Source organism: Anser cygnoides, chromosome 1 (genome assembly GCF_040182565.1).
Source record: "Anser cygnoides isolate HZ-2024a breed goose chromosome 1, Taihu_goose_T2T_genome, whole genome shotgun sequence".
NCBI classification, from domain to species: Eukaryota; Metazoa; Chordata; class Aves; order Anseriformes; family Anatidae; genus Anser; species Anser cygnoides.
Genome location: NC_089873.1, coordinates 108725397 through 108738856, shown reverse-complemented (window position 1 = coordinate 108738856; position 13460 = coordinate 108725397). Strand labels below are relative to the sequence as shown.

Sequence of the window (13460 nt, the reverse complement as noted above, 5' to 3'; positions counted from 1 at the left end):
ATAAATAGAAGATGTTGGTTCTGTGCCCACAGGAGTTGTGTGTTCACAGAAGCACAGTTTTGGCTTTCAGTCCCTGCCCTCAGGGATTACTCTTCTGACATATCCAATAGCTCTTGGAAGAATAGACTCCTTCTGCAGGAATCAGAACCAAAGTCTCATTTCTTGTGATTACTCCCATTTCCCTGTTAAAGCACCCCTCAAAGGACAACAAATGCATCCTTGCCTTTGTCTCTCTCCAGCTCTGATTATGCTTGCACACATTTGCAATGTAGTATTACGTTAAGTATAGCTAACCATCATGATACTTGGGAGATCCCCAAATTCTCCGGAGGTAGGTAATACCCATGAGATTGAGTATATAGGACCTACATATATCTTGTTTTTGAATGACATTAAGAACAAGACAGAAACACTCAATTCAGCTGAAGTGACATAGATCTGGGCATGAACAAACGAAGCACTTTATGAGCCTTAGAAACTTTTCTAATCATCACATGAATAATTAGGAAAGGAATCTCAGTGATCACAAACAGCTAAGAGGGCACAGGATAGGTGATGCAGATTTCATTCAGAATTGTACCTAATTGCTCTCTTCCTTCTTTGACTTAGCTGTAGATACCTAGCTGCAAATACCCAAGCCTCAAAGCATATAAATAGGGCATCAGCTGAGCTGACTGATACCAGTAAGAACTGACCTGCTTAAAGTTGAGCTTTTATACACATCGTCATGTTTTTAAAAAGTATATTTATACTTTTGTAATAATGTCATATTAATAATATTAATAATATGCAATTTCATAACAAGATAACCATACTGACTCATGAATGTGAACATTAATGTTCCACTGATTTTAAGTCTTTTTTGACATACTTTTAAAAATTGCCTACAGAATGTCCTTATGATGGGAATTTCACACCCTTTATAGGCTTTGCAAAAACAGTTGTCAAGGAAACTAATTAGTTCCACAATCATAATTACAATAATGATTCATATAGAGAAGACTTGATGTTAAATAGTGTAACAGACTTCTCCTTACAACTAGTTAGAGGTTATAGGAGAGTACCAAAAGGAAAAAGCCCCATAATACCCATAAAACTATGTTCAGAGAAAAACATTCTCTCTTCTGCGGCTAAATTAACTAAGCTGCTTTTTACTTCAATGTGTAGAGAACATTTATGTTTTCATTTATGCAGGCATATCATGTTTCTCTGTTATATCGTCTGTGGTAATAATATGGAATAATTTGAGTAATTTTAGCAGGTTAAAGTTAAGCTGTGTTGTAAAACAAGTAAGCTTTGCACATTCAAAAAACTAAAAAAATGGTTTATACTTTCTGTAAGTAACTCTTTACCTACCTAAGTTTTAATTTATTTTTCTACTTGATAAATATTATCAGTTCATTGAGGTAATCATTTTCCCTGCATTTCTGTTCCTTTTTCCTTTTGACCATGCAGTGAAACTTTAATTCTGATTGATGGCAATCACAAAGCACTATCTGTTTAAAAGCAAGTGCACAGGGCTTATAGAGGCTCCAAATCTCAATCAAGATGCAAATCAACTCTCTCTACAGCAATCAATTCATCAGTCAGATAAGGAGATCTCTTCACCATATAACTTGCTTTATAAAAAAATTAAATTATTCATAAAATATCAGAAATTACCATCACAATTTATGTTTATTCTGGATTAAATAATTTTACATTGTTGCACCAAAATATAACTTTGCTTTAGGAAGCACTAAAACTTGATAAATTAGTTACTGAAACACACTCCACTCTTAATTCCTATGAAGTTTTCCTTTAAAAAATTCCAAACCTTCCTATTTACACACTTAAAAACATAAACAACGTTTCTACACATTTCAAAGCTTGTGAATAGGCCTATGAGATGGCTGCATCCTCACTGAGTTATAGTGAATCAGTAAGACAGTATCTAAATAAGCCTATTTGAAATCTTAACCTTGTCAGACATTAAAATAAATACCCTTATTTTATGTGTACCTTGAAGCATATGTAGCGATATTTGACTTGTACTGAAATCTAGAATTCTAACAAATTGCCTTACAACCAACAAATATGCAGTAAAAGGCAATGTATTAAAATGCATCTTAAATATTTTATTTCTTATTAACTGTCATTGTGTTGAAGATTCAGCATTTGTTCTGTGCTTACAAGTGACATTAGTAAGATCAAAGTAGGAAAGGAGAGTACCATTGAAGGGTTTTTAGTTGAATCTTTGCTGATAACAGAGCATGTTGTCTCAAACTTTGTCAGTTAAGGAAGACTTCAGTTACCTTAAGAGACTGTTCAACTACCCACATTAAAGTACTATCAGTAGCAAGCAAGCAATTCAGAGAGAAAACACTCTAAAATCAACTTACCTGTAATAATGTTGGGCTTCGGTGGCATGCTGAATTCGTACAATGTTGGTTCAGAAAAACCCAGTCTGTTGGCAGCTGTAATTTGTACTTCATAACCCATGGTCCACTGAAGATGCTCCAAGATGATGTGGTCTTTACTACCCTGTACTTTTTTCTCTAGCCACTGATCTTCCTTATCTTTCTGTAAAGATGCAAATAGTTTAAATTCTCAAAAATTCTTGCATTATTTGTCTAAAATATGTCTACAAAAAAAAAAGTTTTATTTCTGAAGACTATGAACATTCAAGCCATCTATTTTTGGAGTTCTGAGTATTCATGCTTTTTGTAATTTTGTCTACTCTTAATCATTCCATAATGTGAATTTAGGGATTTTGTTGACAAATTTCAACCTTTTGGGCTGAATTTGCACTTTGCACAAATACACTGTTCAGTGTGGGGAACAGCAGGATAGTTATTTACAATTTCTGCTAAGAATAAATTTTGTAAAAGTTTATTTTATACAGATGTTGCAATTACATTTTTCTCAATGTTCTTTAAAATAAATTTCCCATTGAAACCAAGCCTGAATAGTTCATGAATGCAAGCTGTGCTTATATTATACAACTAGTTATATACTGAGTACATAAACTGTAGCAGTATGTTGTACTACAGTAACATATTGCAAACCAGGCTGTATGCAATAATATAAACACCATTAAGAGAGTATGCAGTCCTATGTTTATGCCGGTGAAAGGATACATTTAAATCAGTGAGATAGAATCATAGAGAAAAAAAGAGTTCTGATAATTCAGACACTTATAATGCATCTATACAAAGGAAACAAATGAGGACTTAGGCAGCAACCTGACCTCTGGCATTTCACAAATTTGGACTGCTTACCTTTGCAATCTCTTCTTTTAGTATTTTTAGAGCATAATATATTTTAATTATTCCTTATACAAACAAGAATTAGAAAATAATAAGAAAAATAATAAAACAATATATACTGGGAAGCACTCAAGCCATCATGCTCAAAGGAGTTCAGTAATTGTAAGAATCCATGCAGTTCTGTTTTTACAAAATGCACAGTGCCAAAAACTATGAGAGCCAAATATTGGCCATCCAGCCCATACAGCAACACAGTCAATAGCTGTCTGAAGAAAAACACCTTTCAAGTAGAGAGAAGTGTATTTTTTTTGCTACAGACCACTATCCATCTTGGTAGCTTATATTTAGGATCTTTGCTGAAGCATCTTGCTCTTGACTGATACAAGCGTCAAAGAAAATAGCATCTAAATTAGACAGTTCAGGGCTCAGTCATGCTGCTTACGCCTGTTCTTTTCGTCCCCAGTCTCCAGAAAATAGACTGACATACTGAGATCCCTTAGGTGCACTGCTGCAATAACTTATGTGCTACCAGCACTGAGTGTGTTGATTCCTCCATATTGACTTTGCCTTTTGTTAAACCCTTCCTGCTCCTTCTACACCTTCATTGACACTTGGTAGTCCTGAGAATGATTATACTAAAACATCTTTTCAGAACATATGTAGCAAGATGGAAGTGGCTGCAGCAGTGGACCCACAGAAAAAATCAGAATGGTAGTTAACATTACAAGTCATGTAAAAAACCTAAATACCCTACGGTAAAAAAAGTTTACCCATCATATAGTGAAACTTATTTTCTATCAAAAAAAAAAAATCTGTTTTGTAAATAAAGTTAGTGTTAGACCTCACAGATAACTTCTCTTGCAATTATCTGACATGCCACTAAGTGAACCACTTATATTTACATTCCACTGAGTGAATCCATTTATACTTTCACACCAAACTAATTTTTCAAACTGTATTTTTGTGTAACACCAATGAAATAAAAAGAATTAATACAGATCACAGTATGCACATGTAAATACTCCTTAGTAATGACAGGAGCAGCACTGTTATGTAGTGCTCTATTTCAGTGGCTGTTTGAATTGGTGACATTTTGGAGGAGTTAGAAAAAAAATACACCTATTGATATTCCAAAGAATATCAATATAAGAAAGTTAGAAGGGGAGTTCATTATGTTGGTGCATGCACATATAGTGACATTCACATATGCGTGAATGTACTAAGGAATTCTGGAGAAAATACAAATCACGGAAGGAGAAAAAAATACACCAAAATTGGAAAATAAATATTCAGGCTAACACAGTTTCCGCAGGTGGAAAAGACTGCATTGCAAACAGATACATATTTTGAAAACAAATGGTAGAATTACATGTAGTGAACAGAATGAGGTTTGTAAAGAAAACTGTACAGGTTTCTGTATGAGGATGCTCTTCTACAGACATAAAATTAAGTGACAAAGCAGTTGTTCTACAGTTTGGTCAGGTGAAGAATAATGAAAGAGCTGAAATGTAACAGGATACCTGCATGCTATGCCAGGGAAGCGACACCTTAAGATTAGTTGAAAGTGAAGCCTACTGGGTGGACTGAGATAATAGAAACAGACAGAGTCCAAGCACCGAGCTCAAAGACATCAAAGTGTTTTATGAAGAGTGACAAGCACAAGATGGGAGAAAGAAGAATAAAGAAAGTATCTGGAAAGCAAGTTGTCTTCCAATGATGAACAGAGGAAGTCTTCCGGAATAGTCTACTTTTGGCATCTTAAAGACAAAGAACAACTGCAATGTCTTCAATTCTAGCTGTTATTTCACATGCATTTTCAAGTACTAAGTAGAGCTCAGTAATATGTTGAGATTTATTTTACTATTAGAGTAGAAATGCAAAAAGAAGAATGAGAAAACAGAAGACTCTCAGTTAAATCTTCCTACAAATCTCCTTGTTTATCCTTTAATTGGTAGATTAAAGAGCACAAAACAGAACTATAAAAGAACACTTCAACTTTATTAGGCTGTTCTATTATTAATATTGCTTAAAATTTATAGGAAGCTCTATAAATGCACAGTGTTTTACAACAAATGAAAGGAACTCTGAAATCATGAACTGCAGTCTAATTTGAGGGGTGAGTTAATGTAAATGCCTTCAATCATCATTTACTATTAGCAGTTGTATCATTAATACACATCAACAAATCCACATTTTCAGAAACTGCAGTCAGATCTGCAACCGCAGAGATTCAACTGTTCCTTCACTTGCATTTTGCTTTGTTTTCTATAAAGCCCAAATACTCCTTTACAGAAGGTCATTGATGCTGTGACACTGACAAATGAGTGTCAGTTTCTGGGGATCTCACTGCCCACTTCCACTACTCTTAAGCCTTAAATTTACATCACTCTTAAGCCTTAAATTCACACTGTCCTCTTCCCAGGATCAGTCTTTAGTTGAAACAAACCTGCCACAATGCCACAGACTAAAGTGGCAAAACTAAAATTTTGTTTATTTCTTAAATATCTACAAAATCTTAAATACTGTCTTCAAATATAAGCATCAATGAATTTTTTTCTCAGAAGCGCCTAGGAGCTAGATTTGTAAGACAGCTATAAGTAACCTATGCACCTAAATACCTTGACAAAAAAGGAGTAAACAAACGTAACACTCCAGTCTACTTGACTGCTTCTCAAAATCAAGGTCACATCCAACAACAGTGGAAGTGAAGCCAATCCCCTGTTTGGCCATTTAACTATTTACTAGTCTAGAAAATAACATCTCTCTATTTAATGGCCATTTTATATTATACCTAAGATTACATTCTTTGGGAACTTGTAAAAAGCAATTAACTCCTTCCAACCTTTCCTCTCCAAATTCTCTAAACTGTTGCACTGAAAATTCAGCTCAAACAAGTTTGCTATTACATTGGTCAGTGTGATAATAAAAAAAAAGGGCAGGAGGTGCCACACTATCTTGAAAGCCAACAGAAAAAAAAAAAAAAAAAAGAAATACTCAGGAAAAGCAATCTGATTGTTTAAAGCAGTGACTTCACAAGAATTCCTCACATTAGGATGGTGTTTTATAGGTCTGGGTGATGTTTTTAGAAAAAGCAATACAAGACGAATGCCGAACAAAGCACAAAATGGCTGCTAATTTATATAGTGTTAAAATGCACAGAAAGTTCAAGGGTCTGGCATGTAAAGTGGAACTCTGAGATGAAAAAAAAAAAGTAGTTTATGGCAAGTATCTCAGAGTGGGAGTGAATGAGAAATTTTCTCCATTTAAATTATTCATGTTCTACAAGTTTTTTTCTAGAGCATATCATCAGGCACCAAAATGAACACAGTCATCCATCAACATAATCAAACACAACTGAAGCACATGATCAGAAATCCAACAACTGTCAGTACCAAAATTCAGAGCATCAGTACATCAGTAGTAACACTCTCACAGGTCAACACGGGTAACGGGTTTTAGGCCTGCAAAAGCTAATCTCTCTGGTTTTATTTCCTCCAGATATCATTATGGATGCAAAATGAGACAAAAAGAAATGTTTGCTGTTACTGTTTTTCAAAATAAGCTTTTATGTAATTTTTCTTGCCTCTACTTAAAAGTATATAACCATAAAAGATGGATTTTTTTTGTTGTTACTTCATTCTAATTTTTTTACCAAAACTTGGCATTAAAAGGAACCACAATGTCCTTTTTTTGTTTTTTTTTTTTCCCCCATCTTACTTTTGGCATTCTGTGGCCCAAAAATATGGAAAGAGAATTCCCTTTTACAATCACTAAGAAGCCTATTTCAAAACTTGTCTTTTAAGCATTATGAAATTCTATTCAGGATATGGTACCAAAATCATAATTGAAGGCTTGGAACCAATCTCTTCAACATAATACCATATGCAGACAACATAAAGCACCAAGCACAAATTCACAAATGCAACATTTGCAGTTACAGAATATCCACTGTCAAAAGACATTTGAGCAATAAGCAGGTACTTTTGCTTGTAACGTGTGAGTCGTGTAAGTAATTATTCCCGTATGATGATCAAACATTACCTGCATGCTGTTTGTGGTGCCTTAAGCTGTGTGACACCTTCCATTTGCTGCTTTGTAGCCTCCCTTTCCCAAGCAGGCCTGTGCTTGTCACCTACTTCTCCTGAGCTGCTGTAGCAGTTTCTCCCCTGTATCCCAAATGCTTTTTCCTTCTGTTCTTTAATTCCTCACTCTTTGCCTTATGTAACTCCATGCTATAATCTCTTCAGCCATCCCCACTAGCTTTTAGTTTACTGCTCTCATACTTGGCAGATCGCACAGCAGATAATAACTGTTTACAAATCCAGTACACAGTTCCCCAGCAATTTACATGTATAAAGCTTAATTTCCATTGTGCAACACCAGCACCTGATCACGTGTGCCCCAACCAACATTAGCAGTGCCAAAACAAGGAATGATCAAAGGAGAGCCCAAGTAGGTCCCTATTAGAACTACACAGTTACTATGAGAAATGTAGCTGGGGGGTACCTCCTTCTGCACTGGACAGGATGCCTGTCTGGGGACACTCCTCTTCCCAGCTGGCTGCTGGGGAGCAGTTCCCAGTTCTTTCTCCCTCTCTTCCTATTCTCTCCTAAGATAACTTTGAAGACAAGGTACACCATCAGTTTTGGACTCCATTAGTAAAGCGTTGTAAAACTCTCTCAACTTACTTTGTAGAGCAGCATGAATCAAATTGAGACTGGTATTCATAAAAACTGCATAATCCTTCTCCAAAACACAACACAAAATGGGAGGCTTCTTGTTATTTGATTACAGTAAATAAGCCCTGCCCATAACATGAATTAACTTATGTTAGGAAAGCAAAAGTTAGCAAAAAAAGAAAACACACCGGTGTCCCTAGACTATGCTATAATATTTCTACAATATCTTAAATGCTGCCCTACTCATAGTTTTAAGAGATCTTTATGAACCTTAAGCATGAAAGAACTAACTCAGTAAGACATGAGCTGTTATGAAACACAAAGAAGAAAAGCCATTGATATGTAGCTTGTTATCTAATATGCTGTTTAAACATGGAAGCAAATACACTGGTCCAGGTGCTAGTAATGAGGCTGGCAAGAGCTATAGAAAAGTCAATTAAATATGACCAATGAGGAAGATAGAATGGAAGCAGTCAACAGATAATTAAGAACTTTAAATAGCATCCATTCATTCTGATTAAAACGCCAAAAAATTACTGTGCTTTTTTGTTGTAAGAAGACCTTCAATTTAGTCAAATTGCTTTTTCAGTTGGAAGCTTAGGGAGATATGGATTTCAGCTCCAAGTAAAAGCTATCTCCTGTAACCTATTATGTTTCTAGTTACTGCTTAAATTGTACATTTATCTTTCAACAATAAACAAGAAAAATGACATTCTATTCTGTAATATTGTACCTTAGTCAAAACACTGGATCAAAATCATGTTTCCAAAGTTATTCAAGATAGATCCAAAATCATTTAACTTACTTAAATCACAGAAACAGATTAAATTCATCAGCTTGCATATATACATGATATCCATACCTTGATGCTAAATTTATTTAGCAAATAATTTAGGAAAATCATTTTACATGCCAGGCTAAGCACTTGGATAATCCCAGAGCTAACATCAAAAAGTTGCATTATAGGAAACATAAGGAAATGTGACAAAAATTATTACAAAATAAGGAGCTTGCTTTTCCTGTTTGGAAACACTAAAGTTCTGCATTTAGTTTATCAAAATGTGCTAATTTCTATGAAGTATAGTCTTCACTACCTTCTGTTTAATGCGTTTAAATATTTGGTGTTATATATCCAATCTCTTTCAGACTCTTGAAGTGGATGTATAAATCTGCTACTTTATACTCTGGTAAAATATTTTCTTCCTGGGTCTGGTCAGATAAAAGTGGTGTAATCTTTCTAAAAAAATGCAAGGAAGTTATTAGAAAATGCTTACTTTTGAATTCATTTTATTGATTTTGCCAGCTGTAGAGTTGCTTCTTCAATGCAAATATTTCTAAATGTAGTATATCCGGAAAGATATTTTAGGTGCTTTTATTAAAAATAAATACATTTAAATAGAAAAATATGTAGAAGACATAATTTGCTGAAAAATAAAATAGACATTGCAAGAAATACTGTATTCTAAACTTGCCAGATTTGACAAGAGAATGACAAATCAGATGCCAGCTGAGAGACCAATAAACTATTCAAGGGGAGTGTTAAAGAACTGGTATATAAATTGAAACTTTTGAATGTCCTAGCAAGTAATAAATTACTGGGCTTTTGATATTTTAAAGTGAACTTTGGAATCTAGAAAGATTAATTAATCTCCTTTAAAATGAATATGGAACACTGAAAACATATCTGTAAATTTATAGTTATTACAGATGATTAACTTGCTTTTCAAACAGCCTTTAATTATGTAACTTTAATGTCTGCTAATTGACTGCACTTTTGAGAGCTGAACATGAAAGTTCCTCATTTGCCATGTAACAAAACAGAGAATACGTAAGTTTTCTTATTAGAATGAACCTTCAGTTACACCTTTAGGAGGAGCAGGGTGTTTTTCTTTCATTCTTTCATTCTTTTTTTTTTTTTTTTTCTTTTTTATAATCTGGCTTTAGTAACCTAGTCCCAAGAGAAAACATACTATACTATATCCTAGATTATTTTTCTTCTTTTCTTTTTGTAGTATGCAAACTGTTAAGTTTCAAATAATATCAGCAACTGTCTCTACATTAAAAACAGGCATTACTAAGCAAAACCTGCCTAGTGTGATTCACTGAAATACTTACACTTCTGTATTTCACAATATATTCCAAAATGGGGGCACCTCCATCATCTTGTTTAGTTATGCTAAGTTTAAAACTCTTGCCACTTCCTGGTTGTCCGTGAATTGATGGGGGGCTTGGCTCCCCTAAATAACAAAAAAAGAAAAAAAAAAGTGGAAAAAAAATTTAGCAATGACAGAAACCTCAAATTACTAGTGGGAATAATCAAAATCTTTAGCACTGCAGAGTATCTTGAATGTTAAACAGTGTGTTCTAAACTAGGTTAATAATCTCACACAAGGAAAAAACTGATATCAAGTATGAAAGAGGTATCAGATTGTTTAAGACTTTCTGACTTTTTACACTTTCAAATGTAATTTACTTCAGAAATGATTTAGCCATCAATTCAGCAAGGCTGGTAAGCTGCTACTCACACTGAAATTTATGAGTAACACAGAAAAGCATTCTTAGTGTTAAGCACGAGCTTTAGTCCTATATTCCAGACCTGAACTGTAATAAGTATTAGATAAGTTGACTTTTCAGTAACTGTGTCAAGCCAAAATTAGATGTTTTTAAAGTAGTCTATATAAAGAATGAATGTAAAGAATAACATTTTGAAAAGAAGAAAAAATTTCTCTGTAATGGAAGGAGAAAAATAATCTTAAACATACAATTGATTGGTTAATTGCCAGCTTTTATCACTTTGCTAATGGCATTGCACAGACCAATTTTAATTTCTATATATAATTCCTATTGTAAAATTTCAAATCAGGTCCTAAATTAACACATCATAATTGTCTTCTATTCAAAATATCTGTAGATTTCCATTCACCCAGAGATATCTTGTTACTTTAGAAATATTTATAACATTTGTTATATTTGTGTTTATCTCTTGTCAAGGGAAAAAAATATTTAAATCTCATCACAGATTTTCCTAGCTTTCTGTCAGGTAACATATGTATCAGTTCTATCAATTTCTATTGCTTTTCTATCAGGTATAATGTGCTATATGAATAATAGCAAATTATTCTGTCATATATTATATTTAGAAAATACATATGCTTTAAACAAAAATAAATCTGAAAGCTGACAAGTTACAGGTTTTGGACAGAAGAAACTTGTCAATATGAATATTGACACAGAAAAACATAGAAATATTTTGTGTTATTTCTAGTTGCATGACTATTATTGTTCATTCCATTAGGGGCAGTATTCTTAGCTATACTGAGTAACATCCTACTCTGAAACCAGTTCAGTCACAACATTTTATGAGAGACAGATCTACCGATCTATTGCTGATGTATTTTCGTGTAACCTGAGCACTATACAGTGCTATCTGTAGTTCCTTTATTTTTAATTCTTCATTTGTGTTTCATTTATTCATTATTTTTTCCTGTTTAAAATTAATTTGGGGAAATAATTTTCATTAAAATCTTTCATCATTAAATCTGAATTTCTTGTCTATAAAGGTTACTATAAATATAGATTTGGCTTTGCATCATTTGCCACTTTCATATCATAGTTAAAACAATGTATTCTTATTATTTTTCTATAGCTTAAGGTTTTTGTTTTAGACTTGATAGTTACAAAACTTGTGGTAGCATGATCTGCTGGGAGAATGTCTCCAGAAAGGGCTAATTAATTTCTCCCAGATGTGTGTAATACTCTGTGTGTAAATGAGAAAAAGTCCTTCATCTGGTATATTTCATGTTCTGTGCTCTTGAATATAACATGAAGATTTGTCTGTCTCAAAAATACAAATAATTTAAGTCCATCCAATTTTAAGTTCATTCATATTATTCATTGGAGAGGATAAGAGAAACAAAATTTCAGAGAAACAATGTAGAGAAGACTGATGTTATATGCTGCTTCACAGTGTATAAACATAAACCATATTATCCACAGTGAATCATACTTGAAATTATTAGCTGATCCGGAAGCAACATACTCAAGTAAGAATTTACATTTTTATTTAATAGCACAAGTATTACTCACGGACAGGTAAGGTCTGAAATATCTCGATTTTGCTATATTCTCCTTGCCCTTTTCCATTTACAGCAGCTACTTTGATTTCATATGTCGTGTTTGGTTCCAAATTGCTGAGAACAACCATTGCTAAAGGAAAGGGAAAAAAATACAGAAACAAAATTTGATGAAGCAATGCATTTTAAAAAAGCCAATTTCATTTTATTTTTATTTTTTGCTTTACCTGCTTTACTCAGAGTCCAATTTTCAAGTAGTTTAATTTCAATTCCAGTGGTTTCAAACTTAGCTGTTTTTCTGAGTGCTAATAGTACCATTTTTTTTTTTCATCTGCATGCAAACATTGTTGTGAATGAGAAATTCAGGCTTCTGGAGGAATTTGATGTCAGTGTTATAGAAGTCATAGGCAATAATTAAGGACCTTGATGAGGGATTGCTGTTTTGTGTTCAGACTGTGAGCACAGGAGACACAAATCTGGCTCCAACTTGGCAATGGGCATCTGCTGCATGTTCAAGCCATATGCAAACAGTTCATGACTTGCCATTTCTCCCTTACTGGGGAGCAGTACCAACCATCCTTTGTCTATACTCCTGGATGCAGGTATAGTGAATTACTGGTGCTATTCTCGGACAGTTCAACCTAAAATGACAGGTGCTTATGATGAACAAAGGAAAAGTTCCAAGTTACCTACTAAGGACCTGAAAGTGAATTAAGTATGTTTGTAGATACTCAGGAAGAGGTGTATGCAAATGCATGTTACGTTATAACCAAAAAGTGTTTTGGGAAGCAAATCTGTTCAAATTTTGGACTTACAGTTTTCCTGTAACTTGAGAGAGAATACAATCCCTTCCCCTACTCCTTAGATGATTTCACAGAATCACAGAACCATTTAGGTAGGAAAAGACCTTTAAGATTGTCAAGTCCAACCATCCAAGTTTCCTAACATGTTCTTCAGTAAGTACCATGCCTTCAAAAATCCAGACTCAAGCCTTGGCAGCAATATTTCACAGAACCTGAACATGTCACTAGAACACCGCCTGTAAATGCCATCAGAAGCAGAAAACGAGGCAGAGAATGTTGCCCAAAATAATATTGTATAGCTCTAAGAAAATTGTTGCTGACAACGCATAGCAACAAATCCAGAAACAAAATGCAGAAAAAGGATACTGGATTCCAGGATCCTCTACAGGAATGCAGTACTGTACATTACCATAGTACTGTAAATTACTAATACCGACATTGAATATGCACATGGAAACTTAGATCCATAAAGAGGTCTTGGACCATTACCCTGTCTTTGCAAGAAAGCTTCCTTTTGCTGTCTCCACAGATGGCTTGCTGTTTGCCAGCTTTGAGCTCCCCAGATGTCAGGTTCATATCAGGGAATGGACATAAACTGGATGGACATTAGTTGAAGCACAACAATATTCGTCTTACCCAGAAAAGCAGATGCAGTGT

General features: G+C 34.1%; 1 protein-coding gene across 4 annotated transcripts in view; it reads right to left on the bottom strand.

Moving 5' to 3' along the window:
- NCAM2 (neural cell adhesion molecule 2) overlaps nt 1-13460 on the bottom strand; it is a 284484-nt gene that overhangs the window by 33314 nt on the left and 237710 nt on the right. For all 4 annotated transcript variants that reach the window (XM_048045803.2, XM_048045802.2, XM_013182720.3 and 1 more), the window contains exons 13-15: nt 12014-12133; nt 10043-10164; nt 2382-2562 (exon numbers count right to left, since the gene is read on the bottom strand). In XM_048045803.2, the coding sequence (XP_047901760.2) occupies nt 2382-2562; nt 10043-10164; nt 12014-12133 (423 nt within the window). The remainder of the gene's footprint in view (nt 1-2381; nt 2563-10042; nt 10165-12013; nt 12134-13460) is intronic.